At 38.1% G+C, this 24,826-nt stretch overlaps 1 protein-coding gene across 5 annotated transcripts in view; it reads left to right on the forward strand.

Annotated features, from left to right (window-relative positions):
• SCUBE1 (signal peptide, CUB domain and EGF like domain containing 1) overlaps window positions 1–24,826 on the forward strand; it is a 206,996-nt gene that overhangs the window by 13,564 nt on the left and 168,606 nt on the right. For 4 of the 5 annotated variants that reach the window (XM_061472074.1, XM_061472077.1, XM_061472075.1 and 1 more), the window contains one exon: window positions 19,379–19,507. In XM_061472074.1, coding sequence (XP_061328058.1) covers window positions 19,379–19,507 — 129 coding nt within the window. Of the gene's footprint in view, window positions 1–13,742; window positions 13,826–19,378; window positions 19,508–24,826 lie in introns of all 5 variants that reach the window. The other variant, XM_061472078.1, reaches the window with a different exon arrangement.

Below are 24,826 nucleotides of genomic sequence, written 5' to 3' on the forward strand. Positions count from 1 at the left end.
CTGCCCGAAAAAGCATGATACTCTCTCAGAGCACTGATTTAGGAAGTTCCTTTTTGCTTGGTCATGCTGGGGTTTTTGCGCACAGGCACTTGATGTAAGGCTATACTGTGAAGAATATCACTGGAGAAAATCCCCCCAAAAGTGGAATTAAAAAACAGTGGATTACAGCATCGCCCTATAAGCTGTTCTGCAATGAAAAGACAATGAACTGGAGTACAGAGGCTGAAACAGATGACAGGAGAAGGTGGTAGTGAGCAAGGTGAATAGATTTCCTAATCTAGTTTAGTTTCTGGAGACATTGTGTTGTGAAACCATAGCCTAAGGCTGTAAAAACACCAATCAAGAAGAACATTTTGGAAACTTTAGTTACCTAAATATCAACAGATGCCTGCTGAGCTTGTAATTTATTTGATTGTGGTTTTGTGTTTTGTTGTATTTTTTTTCTCTTAATTTTTTTATTGACTATTTTTTCTTTGGTGAATGCTCAGCTGTTTCTGAGCCAGCTCTTACTGTCCCAAGAAATCTACGAAAGGTAACTCCCTGCACCCTTACAGAATCAGAATCTGAGAGTGTTAAATCTGTCCAAGTATTTGGGGGAGATTTTTTTTAAACATAGCAAAATGGTGAATTTTCCTTATAATCACTTTAGAAAAAAAAACAACTTTCTTGGTTTTTTTTCATTGTTGGCTTTAGTATGTATGTATTTGTTTTAAATTTCAGCTGAAAAAAAACCCCCAAACCAAGCCAAAAACCTGCTTTAAAGCAGATACCTTGCATAAAAATTCTAGCCCATACATAAATGTGTGGCGGAGTTATAAGAAACTGAAGATAGGGTCTGACCCCCTTGAAATTTCGGGACTTTTCTACACATTTAAGATGCTGGGCAAAAGGAATACACTTACGTTATATTTTGCTTTATGAAGCTTCTTCTCTGGAGCTGTACAAGGTAACAGCTCTTCCTTCAGTAACCAAGGTATAGAAAAAAAAAGATATGGAAGTTGTCTTCCTGTTCCAGTGAAAAAGTTATTGAAGTAAGTGGGTAGTTCCTTTGCTGAATGGGGAGTGTAGGTAATGCGTATCTGAATTGTTCAGCATCATGAGTGTAGGAGGAATTTTTTACCTGAATTTATACCTCTGGAGATGTTAGTCTCTTTATTAAGTAGAGTTGTGTCTTTATTCTTCTTGCATTATTCTGTTTGCTAAAATTTCATGGAAAAGGATTCCATTAGAAGTGTGGCTTGGAGAAATGTCTGTATTTTATCTAACTACAAAGCACTGAGGTCTGACTTTATTTAGAAATTTCATTTTTTCTGGTGCATTCCAACCTTTCTAAAGACGAATATGATCAAAGTTGCTCTTTCCACATCCTTCCCTCCACTTGCCACTTTTCTCTTAAACTAGCCCAGTCACTGCTCACACAGCAATACGGTTCGCCTGATCCTTAATAGTGGCCTTACTATACCACACACTGGGAAGGCAGGTGTTCTGAACTGATTGCTCCTTCTAACTGCAAGAGGATTTTCCCAGTGGCTCTTGTAGTGGCTTTGTGTGTACGGGCACAGTGAGGAAAGACAGTCTTGTTTGGCTTATGTTGCAGTCTGATCCACAGCCACGAGGCTGCTTCACCAGGGAGACTAACTGTGAGCTATTTGGCTACTAGAGAGCTGACACGAGTGGAGCCCTGTGGCTTTTGCTTGGCTTGAGCTCCTAGGAAAGCAAATTTACCTCTGTTCAGACTGGAGGGTGTAGATGTATTCAGAGTGCACGGAATAAATGAGGGAAGGAGAGTTGACAGAATTGCTCTGACCTGTAACTGTTCTGACTCCTAAGAGTGAGCCAGGGTGTAAGTAAAAGGCAGGAATAGGCAACCTCATCCTGTTTTCCTGATTTCCCAAAATAAAACCCTGAAGACTAAAATGATTTGGTTGGGTATAGTCTGTTTCATTAGGTATAGACTGTTTCATTATGTGAAAATGGAAGTAGCTTATTCTGTATGTAAACAGTTTTACATTTAAGAAGATTATGGCTTCAGAATGGAAGAACTTTTCTATTACGGTTCTCTGAAAAGCTTTAAGAATGAAAACAACCCCTTCAAATAGTTTATAGTATGATTAACCATTACTAGGAAACAACTTTTTTTTTTTTTTTTTTGTGGTATGGATGAAATCCAAGGTGTTGTCACTGAAGTTTTATGTTAACAGTCACTTCTAAACCTATATAAAAAGGATTTCTATTCTTTATGCTTCTGGCACTTTCTATCCTTTCACTGTTTTATTTTGAAATCTTTTTAATATTCTTTTCCTTGGGGGAAATGTGAGAACTACATTATGAAAAGAAAAAAAAAAATCTTTTGACTGCATCACATGTGGTCTTGTGAAAAAAAAAAAAAACAACCAAAAGCTTTAGCATTTATTATGAAGAGAGTACGCACAAATCACTTCAGGATAGGAGCAGCAATTGAATCCATTTGCTAGAACAGCTTATTGGTATAATTTACTATAGTACCAGCATTTCCAATGCACATTTCTGAGGGCTTTCACTGGACTTCGTTGCACAAGGTGAATGCATATGTATATATGAATACCTGTGTGTGTCCATAGTCCTTCAGAAAACCTTTGTTATAGTGTATCATAATATCTTTGAGTATCTTCAGGAGTTCCAACTTGAAATGCGCATGTTAGCCTGTATCTGAGTAGAACAGAGTTACTACAATATGTTCCTGTACTGCTTATCCTGGAATGCTTTTAGTCATTACCATTAATATTGATGTTACGATTAAGCACTGTTGGCTTTTTTTAGATATTTTTAAGACAAGTATTTTGGCAATCTTATGGAAGGTGAGAGGCAGTTGCTGTAGTCTAGTCTGCAATGGGAAGAAAATATCAATCCTTATCCTGAGTAGGATTACATGATATAATTGCCTGAGTTAGCGAGAGGATGGCTTCAAGGGATGGAGGCATGAAAAGGATGCTTTCCAGAAGGACTAGTGTGTTTTTGATAATGTTGCCATTCATTGAGGAAAAGTCCCAATGTTTGTAATTGTGAAGTCACCTTAATGATCCTGTTTGTACACTGCGTATTCTGTAGGTCTTGTGCCTAATGAAAAAGATAGCCTGGTGTCTTGATCACGTTATCTGATTTATATAGGCAAGGTTTGTGTGCTCGTGAGGGAGTCCTAAGGAATCCAGAAGACATATGAGAGGTTTGCTGTTTGGGTGTGTTAACAGAGGGCCCTGTTGGGTCAGGGCTCTGCTCAGCTGGGAAGGGGTATGTCTAGTTATGTGTCATGCACTCAGAAATACAGTTCTCAAGCTTGCTCAGCTGATTTTGCTTGAACTTGCTAAAATAGCTTGATCTCAAAGGTGAGACCAAGCATGCAGAATTTCAGTCTTTGAGGAAGCTGTGAAAATAGGAAGCAGAAGGGAAGGTGGGAATGCTTTGAAAGGTGGTTTATGTAAGAGATTGTAGTATACTTCTTTCTTTACCTGTCAGAAGTACACACACAGCTGTCTGCTTAAGACCATTATGCCAAGTATGAATCCAACTATCAAATGGGAGAAATATGCTGTTGGGAAGTTTACTACATATTTTTGTTACTAAACTATATACAATTAAGGGAGAAGAGCCATAACAGGAGCAAACTTTATCCTATATTTATAAAATTACAGAATTTGTACTTTGTTTTGGTTTTTAAATTATGCACAATAAGCTGTACCTTACAAACGTATAACAATGTCATATTCCACTGAAAATCTAGTTTACCAATGGATTCTTCTTTAGTAAACTTTATGATCACCAAGGAAGTATAAAACTTAAAGGAAATACATGTCTTCTGGTCTGAATTAGTCACTCACATAGCCTTTTCTGTAATAGTACTTGAAGCAGGAGGGAGTGCTTAAGTGCTTCAACCCATTTAACCTTAATTGCTCAGTTTTAATAGACATTTGCTAACTAAAGGAACCAAATTATAGCTTGAATTAGGCCTTGCTAATCTTAATTGAAAGCTATACTTTATAATCGGAAACAGTTTATGGTTAAAACAGTAAGCCTTTCTTAAATGGCTTATTTTAAAATGCTAAGGCACTTTTGATAACAATTGTTTAGACTGAATATGGGTAACCATTATTCTCTTTATATTGCACTTAATTAAAAATATCTCCTCCATGTGGTTTTGTGCCTTCTGCTGGCTGTAAACTTGTTTGACTGGTGGGGGGTGGGATTACTTTACTTTTCCTGTGGTAAATTTGAAAACATGTTGCTGCCATTTGTTTTAAAAGCCTTCTGGGGTCACGAGTTACAAAATTAACATGTGAATCAATCCAAACATTAGCTTCCTATCCTCAAGTGAACACTTGCCAGTCACTTACAACCATTAATAATACATCTTATCACTCAGTTTAACATTTAAACTGTGTTCAGACAGTTGGTTATGGGCTTTACATTAACTCCTTCCTGAGGCCTAACTTCCAGTAAAAGTAAGACTTTGGGCGGGAGGCCCTGGCTATTTGGTATACTCAGAGAGTTTCTGTTCATTTCAGAGGTATCTGAAGGGGAGAAGGGGTGGATTTCATCTGTCCAAACATGGATTTCAGTAGTACCATTCAGTAAACCTAAGCTGTTTGCCTTGCTTTCCATATGTAGCTGATGGAGAGAAACAGAAATTTCTTTGGTGCAGTCTGCCTTGTATTAATGGAGACAAAAATACATCAATCATGTCCTGAAAATAACAGTTCTAACACACATGTGGACATCTACAATGTAGGCATATAAAGTTGGATGAGGTGTATCTGGGCCGAAGAGCCTGCAGCTATACCATTCAAAGTTTATTGAAATTAATGGAAGATATTCTGTGTTTAATTGTGCTTTGAATTTAACCAGAACAGGGGATATCATTTGGTCATTAGGAAATTCATCCTTCCAGTCTCAGCTTTACATTTTTATTCTTTAATTTAAAATAGGCCCCACCTCTCTTTAGCACTGGCATATAATTAAAAAACCAACCAAACAACACAAAAAAACACAAACCAAAAAACCTAAACAAACCAGAAAACCTAAACAAAACAAGTGTTCACAACTTCATTTTAGGAAAAAAGCTGACTTTTAAATTGTGTTATCTTAGAACTCAGCTTTAAGATTTTTCTTGGTGCATCGTACTCAGGAAGCCCTGCTAGGCCATGTGATCATACATTTGTTTAGATTGCATTGCTTTTAATTCCAGTAGCTGAGTTTCCAGCTTGCATAAACTAAACTGAAATTTAAGAGTCATTTACCCTAAGCCTGCTAGACCTTTACATGCACTTAGAAGTAACTTCTTTGAAGTCACTTGTGCCAGTTACGGAGTTGGACAGATCTTCTTGATTGAAGTATCGTTTGCTTAGTTATCAGATCTTTGGAATACCCCTTAAGCATTTTTAAAAATATCTCCTTATTGTCCAGTTTGTTTTATGTTCTGTGCTGATGGAGTAGACAAAGGTTGTTAAATTATACCCATTACAGGAAGGTAAACCCAGGGCTCTTTACAATGGGTTCAAAGAACTCTGATCCCTGCCTATGCTACATAGTGTTGTATTGGTGTGCAAACTGGCTAGGCCCTGGCAGATAAACCTCAGGTGTAAAGGGTGGGGCCAGTTCCGGGCGCGCTGTGCCTCACCTAAAAAAAATCCACTGCGCAGGCCCGAAGGGTTTGCTCACACTTGCAAAAGCATGGGTAAAGCCCTTCCCAAATCTTTGTTCATGAAGTCAAGCCATCACTGTGCAAACTGGCCAGGTCAAGTCTGACGGAAGGTCTGTCTAGCTTGGTGTGCAGTCTCTGACAGTGGCCATCAGTGATTGCTTAGGGTGGATTTTTTTTTTTATGGTACAAATCTAAGAGATTTAGAGACTTCTTGAACTGGAAGTTTGATACAAATCACTGTGTTAGTGGTGTCTTCAGAATAAAAATGGAAAATGAGTATGTTTGTACAGGTGTTTGGCAAAACTCACAGCTGGTAGGTTGGTGATTAGCCATGCTCGGTATAGTGACTGTAAAGGAATTGTGCAGACATAGGTGATTGTATTCACCTGCCTCTTTTCAGCCTCCCATCTACTGTTGTTAACCATAAGTGTTACATCAGGTTTCTCTACTTGGCCAAACTACAAACCAGACATTAATTTTTGACTTGGCAGCTAACAACATCTTCAGAATGGCTGCCCTTTCTGCTTCCCTGATGTCCTGGTTTTAGCTGTAACTGTTATTTGTCTTCCTAGTAGCTGGTGCAGTGCTGTGTTTTGGCTTCAGTCTGAGAACAGTGCTGATAACACACCGATGTTTTAGTTGTTGCTCAGTAGCACTTCCCCTGATAAACGGCTTTTCAGTCTTTCATGCTCTGCCAGTGAGGAGGGACACAAGCAGGCAGGAGGAAGCAGAGACAGGACACTTGACCCCAACTAGCCAAAGGGGTATTCCATACCACAGCATGTCATGCCCAGTATATAAACTGGGGGGAGTCACCCGGAAGGGACCAGCTGCTGCTTGGGTCAGGCTGGATATTGGTCAGTGGGTGGTGAGCAATTGTATTGCGCAGCACTTGTGTTTTCCGAGCTTGCATTGCTTCTCTTGTTGTTTCCTATTGTTATCGTTGGTATTCTTTCTATTATTATCACTATATTACTTTAGTTATTAAACTGTTCTTATCTCAACACAAAATGGGTTTTACATACTTCTGTTTCTCCCCATACCACCTCAGAAAGGGGAGAAGCCAGGGGTAAGTGAGCGGCTGGGTTACTGGCTGGGCTTAAACCATGACACCTGAAAATGAGACTTCAGTAAGGAGAGTCTCAAGTCAGTTGCGAAAAATGAATAGGTACTTTGAAAAGCTTGACCTGGATGTTTAATGTAACCTCCAATGTTTATGTTGTTAAATCGGGTGCCCTGGATAAACGCCCATAACTCTGTGATTTTGTTTTGAGCCTTATGCTGAGGGTGAAGTTGTGTATTAATTATGCGTGAGATAAGTAGTCAGGCCTTGGTGTCCTATATTCAGTGGATAACCAAGAACGTTGTATTGTGTTTTCTCCTGGACTTCTGTTTCATGTATCTTAGAAATACTATGAATATATACAAGATTGTATATACAGAGGGATTGTCTAGAAAGACGGGAAGGAGGAAAGGTAAGAATGGAAAAGTCATCATGAACATTATCTCTTATGTCTAGTTTTATATTGGATGTACTACCCAATTAAAAGAGAAGAAAACAAAAAACCCTGAACACCTGTTTATGAAATCTTTAGTCAAGAGATTGCTGCATTTTGCTTAACTGTGCATAATGAAATAGTATTGCTGCAAAAGGCATCTCATGAGAAATTATCTAAATGAGAATATTGGGAATGACTCTGCAGGACTAAACAAATATTTATATAAACCTACCCATTTTTATCCCTTTACTAGTGGGGAGGAGTGTGGTACAATTAGACTGTCTGTCTTTCTGTTGTAAATTCTGTCAGATTAATATTATTATTTGAATACTGCACAGAAGTTGGAGGCATTCTTTGGTTCTTTCTACCTAACATTTTCCCGAACGTAACAGATACAATTACATAAAATTACCAAAGGAAAACTTCCAGGCTATGAATATGAGCTCTCTCCAGATTTCACCAAATGGCCATGTTACATTTTCCATATCTGCAATTTCATTCTTTTTTCACTGAATAGCATTAAGGGTGCTGGAAGCTTTGTGTGCTTTCTAGTATACGATATTTGAACACTAGAGCAGAAATGTCTAATTTCTTGGAAAATCCAAGATTGCATCTGTTTGCTCTATTTTTCTTGTCCAGTCATCAGGTGTGAGCACAGTTTATAATTGAAAGTATTTGATGATTCACAGGACAGCAGTGGTGTTTTTCATATTTGAAATTTCATCCTTACCACTTTTTCTTTATTTTCTTAACTATGAAATAGGTGTTTTGTACAGCCTGCCCTGGTCTCATCAAACCTTTACCCCTGTGTGCCAGGCAGTGGTGTGTGTAACTTCTTTAGTTCTTCAGAGAGCCCCTTCTCTTGTTTACTTCTCTAGTGGCCAAAGACTCCAGGCAATGTTTTGAAGTATAAAACATAATGATGGGTGGCATGCTGGTGTTTGCTATCTGTAGATCTATGTTTCTGCTGGACAGTTGCACATCCACAGGTCAAACCCCACTGGTTTTCACATTTGCTCTATTATTATTTCTCTTTGATAAATAGATAAATCTGTCTGTGATAAATAGAGCTGTGGCTCCCAAGACCAATTTCTGTGTGGCTTTTTGGAAGGCTAAGAAGATCCTACATCATAACTGATGAACATTTTTTGTGAATAAAATTTTAGAATTGTCAGTATGTATGTAGAACAGGGCTTTCTCTTTGATTTTTCAGTACATTCTATGTGTGTTTTTGCTGTTATGCCATCACGCGGAGCTTCCTAGTCCAGGTAAACACTTCTCTAGTTGGAAAAGCTAGTTACAGCAAAAATAAACATAATGATTCTGAAGCAGACAGATCTGTGCTTTGATGATCCAAGTTATCCTTCAGTCAGCTCCTGTTTATTAGGTGAGGCGCTATAGTCTTCATACTTGTGAATGACTTAAAGTATCAGCCCATGTAGGCTGCTCTTTGCTGTTCACTGCAAACCAAAATGCTGGGAGGCCTTCCGTTCATAAACAGTGTTATTGGGGAACTGTATGAATTTGCCTGCATTCGGAGAACAGGTGACAAAGTAATAGCAGGGTTGGTTTCTTGGGCTTTGTAACTATTAGGTCTGGCATTGTCAGTAGAGACAAATCCATGGATACCCATGTATCATGTTTAGAAGGAGCCACATGACTTCAGTAAATGTTGAAATGAAAGGCAGCCCTGAACAGGCCTTTTGAGTATATGCAGTGATTCTCTCGTGGCAGTGCACAATAGCATACATAATACAGAGTTGCTCTGCTCATAGATAGGTTATATAACATTCGCAGGGAATTCCTGTAGGCTGGTTAAATTAAGTCTGATGTGTGTCCCATACAAAGTCGGGACTTTGACCAAGTAATGCAGGATGACAGGAAGCTCTACATTTTACAAATCCTACGTGATATAAATTATATTTCCCAAGTGGTTAACCAGCACAGCACAGCAGTTCTCAGCCAGGAGTCTGCAGTAGCCCAAGGACTACTGGTAAAGCACATGTGGAAAAAATAGTTTGAAAATGTAAGCCTGCTGTTGAAGACATAAATTTGCAATACAAGGATTTGCACCTCTGCTGGAAAACAGCAGTTTCTCATATCCAAGAAGGATGAAAACTGCTGCTATACAGCCTCTCATACTGCTTATGGCCTTAGCTGTCTCAGCCTGAAACTGCAGCAGTATTAGTCTGCCAGGGACTAATGAAGTACGTGCTGTATGATATTAAGAAATCTTCCATTTTACACTATGCGATCCTGTGTTCATGCCACTGATACATTCTGAAATGAGCAAGAAGGAATAGACACCTGTTCTCCCACTTGAAAGGCTACAGAAAATAAGTTAATATTCATCCACTGACAGGTAATAAGGAAATTTATTTCAGATTTGAAGCTTGGGATTGTTTTGTCAATGGACAGAAATTTAAAAACCAAATGCAAAGGAAGGTTGGAGGTACAAATCTGAGAATGAGGGAGATACCTATGCAGGTTGGGAAAAAAAAGTATGTGAATGGTGTCTCTATCAGTGATCTGGTTTCACTGTCTTAAACCTCTCCCTCAAAATTTTTAGATGCATTATTTCATTTTAAATAATTTAAATTCATTTTACGAATAACCTTCTACCATGACTAACTGAAATGATGACCATCAGGATGTATGAGTACCAGTTGTGGCCTTAAGGCAAACAGAAATATTCTCCCATTAGATCTCCAAGAACTCACAAGTTCAGATGTGGAATCAAACATTTCCCATTATATTAAAAGAGAGATTTGTGGTAAAAATAGCTGTGATTTAGAAGTGGTGGGAAAAATGCTGTCAAATGTTGTGCTTCACATTCATAACAGCTTGTGAACAGGAAATCTCTCTGCTTGAGCTTGCCGGGCATGGCAGCTACTAAATAAAGACAGACCCTAAAACTGTTATGGGCTCTGCAGGTATCCATCTTTATTTGGGTATCTCACTTGCAGTTCAAAGAACTTGTAGCCAATCTGTTTAAATATCAATTGAGAAAAATGTCAGACCACAAAAACTCTAATCAAGGCTTCAAGATGTGTAATGCAGGATAACAGTAATTTGGGTTTTATTTGGTTTAAAATACTGTATTAAACATAAATGGAACTGCAATGGTCCCAGAGTTTCCATTGTGCTGGTTGAGATGGAAAATGTCACAGTGATAATATTCACATATATGAACAGAAAATATATTGTTCCACAGGGAAAGAATTCTGCTTAGTTATTTTTTTTCCATAAATGATTGCAGCTCCAAGATTTTAGACCCTCAAAAAGAACTCTAGGTAAAAAATGCTTTATAAACCTGTTGTTAAGGCAATAGAAAGAATTGTCAATTAAGCAGTCTCAAACTCTGTAAGGTCCTAAATGAGGAGTGTTCCATGTCATTTATTTGATCACCTCTCCATTCCGGCTCCTGGAGTGTTTGCAACCATAGAGAGTATTTAGGAGGCTGGAAAATTGCACCAACTTCATGCAGAACCTCAGCTTTTTAGTTTTTGTAGGTTTTTTTATATTTTTAAGCATTCTTTTATTCCCCTGTACTTCAGGGGAAGTACATTGCCAAAGTGCATGTACACTGAAGCAGTAATATCTGCCTCAAACTGCAGGCATCCTAAGAGTGAGTCAAACGTTTAGATTCTTTCCTGTTATCAGTTCGATTGACATATCAATGTCCAGCCATTGAAAATGCTCTTCTGAGTCTTTGAACTAGGAGTTTAAGCAAGGAGGGAAATGAACAGGAAAGAATAGACAGGGAGGTGAGGATGGGAAGGTGAATTTAAGAAAAATGTAAGGAAGGGACTCTTCAGAGACTAGATTTGCCAGGGTGAGAGTTGCTCTTGTTCAGCCTGGAGAAGAGAAGGCTCAGGGGAGCCCTTGTAAGTCTTCTAGTACCATAAAGGGGACCTATAAGAAATCTGGAGAGGGACTTTTTGCAAGGACATGTAGTGACAGGACAGGGGGGAATGGCTTTAAGCTGAAACTGACAGAGATACAGATTAGGCATTAGGAAGAAACTCTTTATTATGAGGGTGAAGAGACACTGGAACAGGTGTGTGTGAAAGTTTGTCTTTTTTTTTTTTTTCCCAAGCAGCAAAGATGACTCTTACAAGGACAGCCTTACTCTGTGTGACTTGAAGATTTGATTCATGCTTGTTGTGAGCAGTGTAATAATACGAAATTCAGACACAAGACAAAATAAGCATCTGCAATAGGTCTCTCTGCTTTCTTGAAAATTAGGAGGTAATAATTGTGGTCAAACAAAAGATATTAAACAAATAGAAAGTAAAGAAGTCCCATTCTGCAGCCAGCGATAAGTGGGATGATGTCTCACTTGCCTTATAAATGCATCATAAATGTTTTTAGGCATACTAGTTCTAAATATGAAGCTGTTCACACTTCATATTTGCTGTTCAAGCAGCTGGATATACCTCTACATAGTTGGGTTTGTATTCCATTTCCCCCCACACACCGCCTTTCCTTTTTTCAAATAAGTATAAAACATAGTATCAACAAGCTATAAATTATAGTGTGATGAACTTTGTGCTCAGCTATCACAGAAGAAAAGGAAACAAATAAAGCTGCTACAGAGTACTTGATGTTTTCTGGAAACTGAATGAAATGGCTCCCAGAAAAACACCCCAACAATATCATAGATTGCATCCAAATCATCTTCACTAAGTTGGCATGGCATTTTCATTTTCCTGCTGTTTTAATAATGGAAAATAGGGGCTTGTGACATCTTGGACGGAAGCTGTAAAACTTAATTTTGTTTTTTTTTATTGTGAATGGGTTAATGGAGGGGCAGTACCTGCAGTGGAAAGGTTCTTGGGAAATTTGCACTGAATAAACGCTTATGCTAAACAATCTGTTGTACCTCCTTTTTTTCCTTTCTCCACCAAGGAACATCAGGCTGCTTTTTCTGATTTTTACCCTATTGCCAGCCTGCTCACCCTTGACCTTGGCTTCAGGGGTAGTCCTAATGGCTATCAAATTTTACAGTTTACTTGGACACAAGCATCTTGAAAACATCATGATGACTTGCAAGCTGTAAAAGCTGCCCTGTGTGTTCCTCTGATTGGTTAAATTGTAACATTTCCAAGGTCTTAGCATGTAAAGAATAAAGACGTTAATGTTTATGAGTCAAAACCTAAAGTGTCTTAGGAAAAACAGGTATATCAAATGATAGATTTTAATTTGTTTTTTCTCATAGAAAATGTGATTTACGAAGCTTTTCATGGAAAGCGATTTTCAGAAATGGACTTTGCTCTGAGGTGAAGGTCAGGGTTTCATTTGGAGTAGGAAAAAACTTGAATTAATCTTTATGTCAGTATTTTCTTCACAAAATTTGGACTTGGAGTAAATGCTGCATTCAGCATTGCTGAATTCTGCAATCACAAAACTCTCAGAGGGAAGCAGCATTTTAGCAGATCAAGTTGAGTGGAATTGGTGACATTTTCTTAGCTGATTCTTTACACATCCAGCTGGGTCAGCTCTTGAAAATTTTCATACCAAAACTGAGTGGGCTTCAGATAATTTTGAACATGTGGAAATGTGCTGATGCTAAACTCCTCTGGAGAATCTGATAATTTTACTGTTCTTGCTGGGGTTGAATGCATTCCAGAGAGCTGAGATTTTGGCAAATTTGCTCTGCACTTAACCAAAACGGTCTTTAACCTATGCATGAGTTTTTTCTGGCCTTTAGATCTGGAGCTGGTTCCCTTCTTAAGGAAAGTGCAACTTGATATTAGAAATACAAGTGCCTTAGGTTCAGGTTATCCAATGTGTGTGTGTATAACTGCTGAAAGTACATTAGATGTAGAACCTACCAAAGAAACAGAGTGTATATAAATATTCCCATATTGGTTTTATTTTTTTTAATGGCTTTCACAGTCCCCAGATCCATTAATTAAAAAGAATAAAATGCTGATCTGTTATGATGCAGGACTTGAGTTTGTATTCTTGTCGGTGTGCATGTTACTTCGTTTCTGCCTGTTTCCTTAGAAGTAATGGTGTTGATGCCTCACTGCTGCCTGTTCTCAGTTGGAAGTGGGAGCAAGAAATTGAAATGCTGATCTTGTCTTGCATATCTCCTTACTGTGAGACCCAGGAAACTTGTCTTCCTCACTTCATAAAGCCAGTGGCAAAAATGCCTCTTGGAGTTTGTAGGATTCACCTTTGGGTATTACAAGGCCACTTCTTTCCCCAGCGTCTGACATCAAAGTTGCATAAAACTATACAGTGATGAAGACAGCTCTGTTCATACTGTAGTTCTATTCTTAATTATGTAGGATTTTGAACCTAGGGTAGGGCTCTTCTCCTGTATTCTTCTTTAGAAATGAGGATATTGCATTAGTCCTAGGAGGACCAGTGACCAAAACTCAGTAGACAAATCAGTAAAAATTTTTGAAAGCTTTCAAGAGGGAAGCCATAAAAGTGCAAAATATTACACATGGAAATATGTGTTCCAGCATTTTACAATGTCTTTTACTGCGTACCAGTTCTGGATAAGCAGGCAACATGTTGCAATAGCAGAACTGTTGTGTGACTTTTTTTTTTAGCAGAAGACAACTGAGAGAATTCTGCAAGAGGTGTGCTTTGTCCTCTGTAGGGAGCTGGCAGCAACCTCTCATGGAGCAGGAAGGTAAAAACACAGTTTCTTTGCTGGCAAGTTTGTAAGGACAATGGTATTAACTGTCTCTGTAATGCCTCTTTGGAGTATTTTGGTTAAAGCAGATAGATGAATAGATGAATATGAATGCCAAAATATTTTTTTCTTCAGATACTGAATGAATAAGTGGGTTTATTTGTCAAGATACAATTACAAAGGCTTTAATATTTATTTTTCTAGCTACTTTATGGATCCAGCTTTTTTAAGAAATAGTTCACATCTGCATAATACACCGTTATGCTAAGTTCTGTTTGTGGTTCTTTAAATTAGAAGAAATTGATGTGGGCAGACAGCTTCCTTTGGCTATTTATTTTAAAATGTCCAAGCACGTAAATTATTCCTTTCAAAGTCAATTGAAATTTGTGTTCAGTAAATTAATTCCAGATCTTTTCGTTATATTAGTAGTCAAGAAATACTTCAAAATTGTCACAGATTTTACCGAATCCTACTCCTGTTTTGAACATTTGCTGTTGCACTGTAAGTGTTGGGATATGTGGCCTTGGCAGATGCCAAGATAAAGGTTGTGCCAATGCACACTTCCCCTTATTCTCTAGAAATCTTTGGAATTCAACACTAAAAGCTGAATTTGGCTCATTGACTTTCAGGCTTTAGCCATCCTTCCTTTTGCATGTTAAAATCCATAAGGCTTCTGTGACAGTTTAACAGTGACACTCATCCAAAATTCATCAGCGCTATGCAGACGTTTGCTTTGGTTTCAGTAACTTTCCCCATAAAGATCTGTAGCTGTGTTGACAAATAAATTTTGTTTTATGTGTTGTAATGATCTTGGAACATTCAGGAACTTCATGAATGGCAACTGGTATAATGAAGAGTGGGAATGGATTTTGCTAGAGGTAAATTTTGTACTTGACTGGTTTATAGTCTATGCCACCTTCTAGCAAAGATTGTTAGTGCTTGGAAAAGATGGTTAACATGCAGTGGGTTTCTGCTGCTGAAAGCGTTTAGACAAAATGGGAACTAGCATTTTCCTTACCCTGTTTTGCAGTTTGGTTTGTCTTTTGAATGTTAGTTATTTCATGCTGACATGTCTTCTATTCTCTGCTGAAACAGAAAGCTGAAATGCTGTGATACTGGAAGCAGAAGAGACGGACTGTTTTATTTTGAATGTTTCTTAGTCAACTTGTATGTGGAACAGCTGCTTCTCTGCCGGGTGGCCTTGTGAGACTTACAAGAGTGCCATACCTTTGTTGCAAAATATACAAATACAACACATCTCTGGGATAGTGTCAGTCTTACTTGTGATACTGAAAGAAGAATCAGCCCCAGTTATGTATGAGGTAGATACAGGTCTGCTGAGACTAAAAAGAATTAGGTCACTTTAGACATTTGACATTCTTTTCCTATAAATAAAATAGTGATTGTAAATTACAGCACTTCCACATGGTAAGAAATGCTTGATTTTTCCCAGATACTTGTCTAGGTTTTTTAAAAAGTTACTGGATGCTTAAATAATAATTGCAGTCTCATACAGTATGTAATCTTTAAGTAACACTACTGCTCATTGAGGAAGACAACAGCAGAACATGGCAGTGCTGTGTTCCCTTGGGCTACTGAAAGAGTTATTTCCAGGCTGTAACAAAAGATTCACCTCTGCTTTCCATAAGGAATTATGATTTGATTTCCAAGCTTCTTTCACCATGGCTAATAGCTGAACCGGTACAGTTACTAGTACACCCAAGTAAGCAAGCTTCTTTTTATCTCCTTTTTTAATTCCCCCAATAATTTTTTGCTTTAAGAGTTTTGAAACAAGCAGTGGATTTTTGAGATTTCCCAAACCAGTTCCAGAAAGAGATGGTCAAAATTATCTTGCTAGCAGCTGAGGGATGTGGTTGCATACATCCAGGTCTGGCACTAGGAGTTGTGGTCTCATTTGAACCTAGTAAGACCAAATAGGTTCTTGGCAGACTGTCACTATTATAAATGGCCCTACACCTTCTTAATCATTTTGATGCATTTCATTTTTTTCCAGGGCTCCTGTAATTGCTGCCATTGTAATATCATATGAAATGAATTCCTTGTAGAGAGGAAATAGGAATACTTTTTTTTTTAAGGTGTTTTCTTGACTAAACACCCCAAGATTTGCCTGTCTGCACAGCCAGATTTTACTGGAGTAAAAACTTGTAAATAGTTTTCCAGGATAGATAAAAATTTAGGTTTCCTGTTGAGAGCTAGCTTGCAGTAAATCTTGCTAATTCAACAGTGTATTCACCAGCATACAGCACAGCAATTTTGTGGTCAGATGGCAGCATTTCTCTGTTTCTCTTATTTCATTCTTGTGTTATGGTAATTATTTCATGGTGAAAGACAATTTTAAGTGATCAAACAGTAAAAATGTTACGGATGGTTGAAGCTACAAAATTAGTGGGAAGAGTTGTCTTTCTGAGTTAGAGGTGTTTGGAGGCAAAAGATTGGTTCTGTTTGATTTTGATAGAGCCCAATTCTACCAAATACAGGAAAAAAAGAATAGTAGGGTACAACCTAACCAAAAGGGAGTGAACACAGCTGGCCTCTGCAAATTTTGAGTTTTACAATAGATAAAATGAAGAGCAAGACTGCAGGTTTCATGTGTTTTCTTTTATCAGTATATTAAGCTTACGAAGGAAGCCATATCCTGCCATGTCAGATGTAATAGTCTACCTGTAAATTGTAGTTGTTCAGCACTTTCACCGAGGCGTTCTTTAAAGAATGTCCTCCTCCAGGTATGTGCAAAGAGAGGATGGGGTAATGTTCACAGTGTTTGCAGGCTGAAAACAGTTCAACATTTGGATATTGCAGTCTTTGTGTATGCTTTTGGTTTGATTGTTTGGTTTAATTTTAAAAATAAAGTGTTAAATTTACCACTCCTAGTCACTTGGTGTTTTACTAGCAATACTGGAGATAGAAATTCCAGCCGTCCTGCCAGGCAAAGTCTTCTTAAATAGCAGTGTGGTTTTGGAGGGGAAAGAAGTACCAAAAAATCCTACAACATAGCTATCAAAATTAGGTAGAATGGTTGGCTCCGTTCCTAATTTTAAACAGCTCTTGGGATACAAAAGGGAGAAGTAATCTTCTAATCCTTTTGCAAAATTTAATGTAACCAGAACTTCTTGAGAGAGGTGAAAAGAATCTGTTCCTTTCGTCATTTTTCTGGTTTATGTATCTGTTAGATTACCTTTTCTGGAACTTAAGTATTTGTATTACAGCAGCACCTTGAGCTGCTAATCACAGTACAGCTTTTTAGAATTAAGCGTAAGGGGTAGACATTCAAAAGGCTTCATGTTTGTTTGATTTTCATCCCTTTTGAAGGCTCTCACATTGCTTATTTAAACAGATAGTCCTATTTGGTTCATTGTTTGAAAAAAGGGAATGAATTGATCAGCCAGTGCTGAGTAACGTAACAACTGATAACAGTTTCTTCTGAATTCCCTGTTGTAAAGAAACTTGGTGCTGGATAAAAGTTAAGGACAAAACTTAAAATTATGTTACCATTTTTCCTGAGTGTCCTCAGGGAATGCCCAACGTGTCTGACATCAAAATCATGTTACATGCTTTTTGATTATGTTTAAATGTGGCATTGCTCTGGAACTCTATTTTTGTCCCTGTAACCTGCAGATGACTGGGAGTTTCTGAATGATTAATGAATGGTTGTATGAAAGCTGCAAGTAACTGCTAAGTGGAAACCTTACTGGAACACTTTGGCAGTATGCACCCAGGCGCGCTGGGCTGTAAATAAAGGAGGAGGCTTCTTGGGGGCTTTGCACTGCCATGCGGTGTGTTCAGAATGAGCCCAATACATTGTAATGGATTTGCTGGTTATTGTTTTCAGGAAAAATCACAGCCGTATCTTTTTGTTGTCATACTGGGCTCCATAAGTTAGAGCACATCTGTCCTAACAAAACAGATTGTCCTGGCTGGGCACTTGTACAACTAATGGATTAGTAAAGGATGGGAACTTTCTGAAATAGAGCAGTGATTGAAATACTAGGAAATTTATCTTAAACAGCAGGTAGTATTTTTGTTAGGAAGTTCCTTTCTCCGGCTTATTTCCAGCATTTTTGTGGTGCTGAATACAAAAAACCTAATCAGTGTTGCAGATAAATTTATAGCTCCTGTTTGAAGCTTCTGAGGAGATTATAGAAAGCTGGTTGAGGGAAGTGGATGGAGAACCTGGGCTATTCTGAGTTTAAGGTAGGTTTTTGGGAGGGACCAACCTGAGGGGGAAGGCTTGCAAAAACACTTGGAAGAAGCCTGTGCTTGCTCTGAGAGATTGGTCTTCTCAGAAGATTGTGCAAGGAGGGAAAAACCTAGCCCGACTCCATCCAAGGGCCAAAAATACTGAAAGCATTGAGTGACTCAGTCTCAGTGGCTTTTCCAAAGAATATGGTTTTACCAGACTACCTTGCTGTCTTGAGATTGCAGCTGGGTGCGATACCAGGTAGCAAAGTTTTTCCTGGAAAAGTAAAAAAAAAATAAGGCTGTATGAATATGAACCTAGTTCAGAAATACTTCAACTCCCTATGCAATGGAAGGCATGTTTGAAATGCACTGCCAGGATAGCTCTGATGTACTAATAGGTGATCTTTTAAAAGGTTACTTTTCCTTTTACTGTGTGCTGCCTAAGGCACAGTAGCTGGGGTTTTTGATCTAGCACACCACAGATATAGAGCTGATAGTTATCAAGCTGTGAGACTGTCTATAATTATTTATGCATTTTCAGTTGGTTGGTACACACCACTGAATCATTCACAGCAGGGACTGTGATGCTGACATTCCGTGTGTAAGCCAAGATACAGTCTGTAAAAAGAAGAAAGTTTGCACTTTCTAGAATGAGTGAAGAAGTGAATTTTGCTTTGTATGAAGGAGGGAAGATCATAATAGGGTTGTTTGTAGTTGAAGCAGAACGCATCTCATAATTCATGGTACTCTTTCATACAGGCCAGTGTACAAAAATAATTCTAGCATACTTTCTAAGAATGAAGCATTGGACTTGTTATTGCTGTTGTTGTTGCTGTACATGAATTAATACAGAAAATAGGGTTTATTTTGAGGGGAAGACTTTTTTTTTATTAAACAGGGCATACTTTGCTCTTACGCCATATGAATAGCACACTTCAAGTAGTTGTGACAGCGAAGTCAAAGGTTTATGTTATTGTCTGCTTGATAATTTTAAAGGCTAACCCCCAAACCTACATTTTAAATATTAAAAAAAAAGAATTCCAAAAGAGGTGTTTCTTCTTAATTTTTGACAACATATCGTTGCTTAATGTGATGATACCACAATTATTTGGGGAAGGAGATTTCTATATATTGGCTTGCTGCTTTTTGGTCACATGACCCTGATGTATTCATCACTCTGGTCGTGATGTAATTCCCTGAGACATCTTTTGGATGATATATGCAATATGATTATATAGAAATATTAGGAATGTGTATATATTCAAAGACCATGCTCGGCTGGAAAAACTTTTCTGTATTCTTAATATTCTCTTTTTACAAAAGCTGCTTTTTCCTCCTCTTGTGTTTTAGATATTGACGAGTGTGAAAATGACTTCTACAACGGGGGTTGTGTCCACGAGTGCATCAACATTCCAGGCAACTACAGGTGTACATGCTATGATGGTTTCATGTTAGCCCATGATGGCCACAACTGTCTTGGTAAGTAGTGAATGCTGACATGGAATTTTCATTTCATGGCTGTGGTAGGAAGGCCTCACCTGCTTGCTGCATTTTGTCATCTGGTATGTTTTCAGTAAAAATGTGATACAGATCACACAGAGTAAGTTCAAACCTATCCATTGACTCTGGTAGGGTTTAGACTAGACTCTTAAAGTTGGCATTCTTAATCCTAACTCATATCAGTTTGCCCATTTTTAACATTGCTAAAACTTTGCCCCCCACCCCCAAAGGATGTGCTGCATGTTTGGGATTCTATTTTAAGAAAAGTAATCTGTCACATTCATGTAAATATATTTTGCCTGTTTCTTCCAACTTCTGTAATTCCAGTTATATCCTTAGAGCTGCCCCTTCCCTTTTTTTCTCTTTTAGGTTAATGTAGTTCTAGGATATGCTCTTTCAACATAAATTACAGAATGTTAAAAGTGCAAGTGCAGTGAAGGAATATTTGGAATATCTTTCTCAGTATTCCCAACATAAATGCAATGACCAGTGTTTGGTACAGTCCCAAATCAATTTCAATGTGATGTCTATAAAACTGTGTGGAGAGGGAGGTTTGTTTTTTTTGGTGTTGTTTTTTTTTTCTGTGACATGCAGCACCTTTGCTATGGTAAAAACTGAGGTTCTTTGCAATAAAAGGCAAGAAATCAGGTAGTGAACCAGAAATAACGAAGTCTACTAATACAAGTCTGCAGTCTTTGAAGCTATGCAACTAAAATTTCTGAGCAAGGATTTGGTTAGCCTTTCAGTAGATGTGTTTCCTACTGCGTTCATTTTCAAACTGAGTAATATTTGTTCAGATGGAACCATTGTCAGGCTTTTGACTCAAACTTCAAATTTTGTTTGTTACAGAACAGACTGAATAGATTTATTTGCCTCAACCTGAGGTGGTCAAAAGATTAGTTGTGCAAGAGGTATTTCTTATACAAAGAGCAGCCCGACATTCATTTGAAAAAGAAAGAAAAACTATTTGTACTAATGTCCATAAATGTCTCTGAATAAAACAGGACACAAATCAAATAGTTCAACTATTTGGAATTCAAATAACAGTGCATGTACATTGTTACAAACGACTTGCTATTTTCAACTTTCTTTCCAGGGATTCCCATGGTAGTGGGGAAAAGTAGGTTAGCAAGTATGAACAGGAAAAGAAGTGACCTGATAAAGGATGATAAAGGAGATCTGTGCAGGTTTTTTGGCCCCCTGTGGTCTGTGTCTTTCCTCTGTGGTCATGAAACATGCAGGTTGGATCTACAGAGATAGCCAAATCTCTAATTTTCTTTGCATTAATTACTGTTCAGCTACTTGAGTATGTTTTGGAGGGGGAAATGCCTATAATAATATAAGCAGGTGGCTACAGTTGAAATTATTGATACAAAGCTTGCCAAGAGATCTTTCAGGTTTTGTACAATTGGTGTCTGCCCATATTCATGGTCTACTGTGAGCTGACCCTTTGTGTTACCCCAAAAATGTTAGGAACCATTTTGCTTCTAGAAGAGGTCAGTGAACAGATGAGTGGGAGTACTAGCAAGGGCTCCCTTTCTCCCAGTGTACAATTTTAGGACACAAAAAGAAGTTGCAGTTGCCTTTCTAGTTTTGAGACCACTGTCTGGGGAAGTTTCTGTTCCTCAAATCCAGATTGAATATTTGCGACTAGTGCATGGTCTTTGGTATGTCTCAGTAATGTAACTGCTTTTACCTAGAGGCACTGAAAAGAGAATCAAGGCACATTCCTCTTTCTCCCTTCTTTAAAATTTGTGTACATTTATTGAGGTCTAGTGTCTGGTTGTAAGGTCTCAGACGAGTTTTTAATACTGACAGTGGCCAAGCAAATGCTGCTATGACTGCCTATTGTGAGCTACCTCAGATTGGGACACCATTGCTGGAAAAGGGAGAACTTAATTTTTCTGTCATTTGGTCCCTAGCTGATTGCTAGCGTTATTGGTTATACTAACTGCTGGGGTAGCCTGTTTGCTCCCATTAGCACAGTATCAGTTTTGAAAAGGGGGACATTTCTAGTCTTTTCCCTTCTGGACTAGTTACATTCTCTTTCACTTAGGGTACCAGAGATGTGTAAATGCAGCTGGCAGTTTTTAAGAGGATGCAGTGAGATCTCAAATCAGAAACAGATCTCATATTTGCACATGTTTAAATTAGGATTTCCATAATCTTTTGCAAAATTGTCCCAGAATGTAAAACTTGGTTAATTTATTCAAAATATTTGTTTTCCCATGAAGAAATTAGACATTGAAAGAATTAAAGTTTTGATGAGTCCACTGCTTTCCACGTTCTTGCTCTTTCAGAGACCACTTATTTTTCATGGATTATAAGGAGACAAAGAATACTTCACAAGCTTAGTGACAATGTTTTTCACCTTTCAATGCATTCTGCTACTGTGGGTTTTTTTTAAATCCCTTCCCCCTCCTCGCTCTGTCTCTCCAACCTTTATAAGGATTTTACAGAACTGTCAAAGACTGCCGAGTTAGATACCGTATCATATATTCTATGTGTCAAGTTGATACTCCTCCTAGAAAAGGCCTGTAATTGATTAGCATGCTGAAATTATACTCGTGTTCACGTTAAGTAAGGCTGTAGTAGATCTTGGATAGAATTATGTCATTTCCATGGAATTTGTAGATGAGCCTATAAAACTTGGGGCAGGTCGGTTTGAAAAATCTGCCTGAACCTCCTTCTCAAATAGCACTGTGGATGTGTATGTTCATGGACAGAAGACTTGCTAGGGGTGGCCCAATATCAGACTACGCTATTCCTACTTCTCCCTCATTCTTTGGCCTTCCAGGCACTACTGTTGGGTCCATTTTGTTAGGACATAGGGAGCCACAGAGCAAGAACTCTTAGGGGACAATTTGATTGCCTAAACATAGGAGCCTCGTGACACTGAGAACACCCTGGAGCTGGTAGATGTGATTCTGAGGTTACAGAATCATAGAATATCTCAAGTTGAAAGGTACCCGTAAGGATCATCGAGTCCAGAGAACTACAGGAGTAGAGCTGGAGTGAGATGGATGCTAGATAGACTTAATATTAGGAATCTAAAATGGCATCTGACACCAGTGTTTAGACAGCTTAATTGCTCTCTCAGTGACTTAGACTGCATTTTGTCACATACACATCACTAGAAATCTTTAATGATTTTAGATAGAAGGCCTAGGGATGGGACCCCATTGTAGTTCACTGGTAGTCCTGTAGGACATCTAAGAAACAAGTTGTAATTGACAAGACTGTTCTATCGGGATTGCATCTACATTTGACTGTAGTCTGTGCAAAATCTTGAACCATCTCTAGGAAGAAAATTAACTCTATCCTTTCTGAAACAAGGATATCTTGTCAGGGTTTATATTACTTCTTAAATCTTCACTGGATGTCTTTCTAATAATATCACCATAGCAAGATGATTAAAATCTTCATTATAAGTAGCAAATTTTGAGTATTCATGACTAACTAGATCAGCAGCAGTCGACAGGTTGGTTTTTTTCCTGCGTTCTTGTTTCAACATTTCTTTCTTTCTAATCAGGTGAAATTTGTTATTTATTTATTTGTTGGGAGAAGGTGTTTGGTTAAGAATTGATAGTTAAAATTTGTACTGGAAAATGTCCAAAACTATCCTCAGGGGAACTCAACTTGCTCTATATTTGTCATTTTTATTGAGAAATTTTTCAAATATAATGTGAAATGATACCACAGGGAATTCAAACTATTATGAGATCCTTGTCTGGCTAAAAATAATATATTTTAGCACTGTAATCGCTTGAAATAGCACTATTTCTTTTTCAAAATTGCTCTAAATTCTGCTCAGTGACTGCAAGACTAATATTTGGTCTCATGCAATAGGTTTTCTTTATCCTTCGTTTGAAACCAGTCATGAAATATGTTTTCCTCTCTCACATACAAAATACCAGTCTGGCGTTTCTTTTTAATAAGCACTTAGCTCACTGATCCAGATGTTCTTTTCTGTTTTCATTTTTTTCTCCATGATACTACTAATAAATTGTTTTTTCCTTCTTTGTGTCTTTCACATTTTGAAGCATGCTATACATTTCTGTTCTCTCTTATCTTTAGGAGAGATTATGGCATGGTTCCTGTTAGTGCTGAATGCTTTACCCATCTCATTTATAGTAAATCAGAGTATCTATTCAGGTATCTGGTAAAATCTGTGAATCCATACTACAGAGTGTCAATGGATAAGACTTTAAAACTGGTGATTCAAAACATGCTCCCTGCTCTTACCCAGCATGTCATTTAAAGTAAGAAGACTGAACTTTTGCATATGTATAAGTGCATTATTGATTTAAGGCCTTTTTGGCAGTTGGGTATCCTTGTACTATGTCTTCATGTTCTCTTGGAGGTTTTCAGTAGGACAGAGAACAGAGAAGGTAGATTGAGCCTGGAGTTGTAAGCCTGGGTGTACACAGAGTGAGATGTGATGTGATGGATAGGGATACCAGAGAGAAGGCTGGAGAATTTGTCCTCCTATTCAGTGAGAATTTCAGGGAAGCTTGGCGTGGTTGCCACTATGGTCACTCCAGAATGTACCCAGGAGGGTAAAAGAGAATTTCCTGGGGGTTTTAGTTTAGTTTCAAGGGGGAGATAGGCTTTGGGGTAAGAATTGGCATATGGAAAGAAACTCCCTGCTCTTTCAGCAGCAGTGAGTCTTCAGCTAGTGGAGGACTGCAGTTTAGGGCATTACACTTGGATTAAGTCAAAAGAGAGCAATGAGAACAGTGAGTGATCTAGAAAACATAGAAACACAGAATATCTTGAATTGGAAGTGACCCAAAGGATCATAAAGTCTAACATGGCTAACGCCAGAAGAATGCAAGAAAAGTATAGTTTTCTTCTAGAGAAGATGAAAAAGAAGATACAATACTCATCAAATAATAATTAAAAAAGGCTTCTGTGAAGAATTACACTTTTACTGTTTTGTTTTATATCCCTGCAGAAGTGAATGAGGTAGTGCAGCAGTATTTGCTTTCTCCACTTGGGAAAGTCAGAAAGAGTGTTGAATTATTTTTCACTTCTCCTGAAGGACTCTCATGTGGAGTACTATTATCTTCCATTAATCTCTCTCCTACTGTATAAAAATGTAAGCTTCCTGGGACTGTATTATGGGCTGTGTTGGTCTGATTTGTCACCAGCAAAGAGAGTTCTGAAGCTTATCATGGATTACTAACCTTGGGATTCACCCAGGAAAAGCTTGCTAGAAATCTTGGTGAAAGCAGCTCTTGCTGGTATTCCTGACTATGTCTTACAAATTTATTCAGCATCCGCCAATAGAAGGTG

This window comes from Pezoporus flaviventris, unplaced genomic scaffold, assembly GCF_033815535.1.
Source record: "Pezoporus flaviventris isolate CSIRO_AGI_PZ_B2104156 unplaced genomic scaffold, CSIRO_AGI_Pfla_v1 ptg000070l, whole genome shotgun sequence".
Taxonomy (NCBI): domain Eukaryota; kingdom Metazoa; phylum Chordata; class Aves; order Psittaciformes; family Psittacidae; genus Pezoporus; species Pezoporus flaviventris.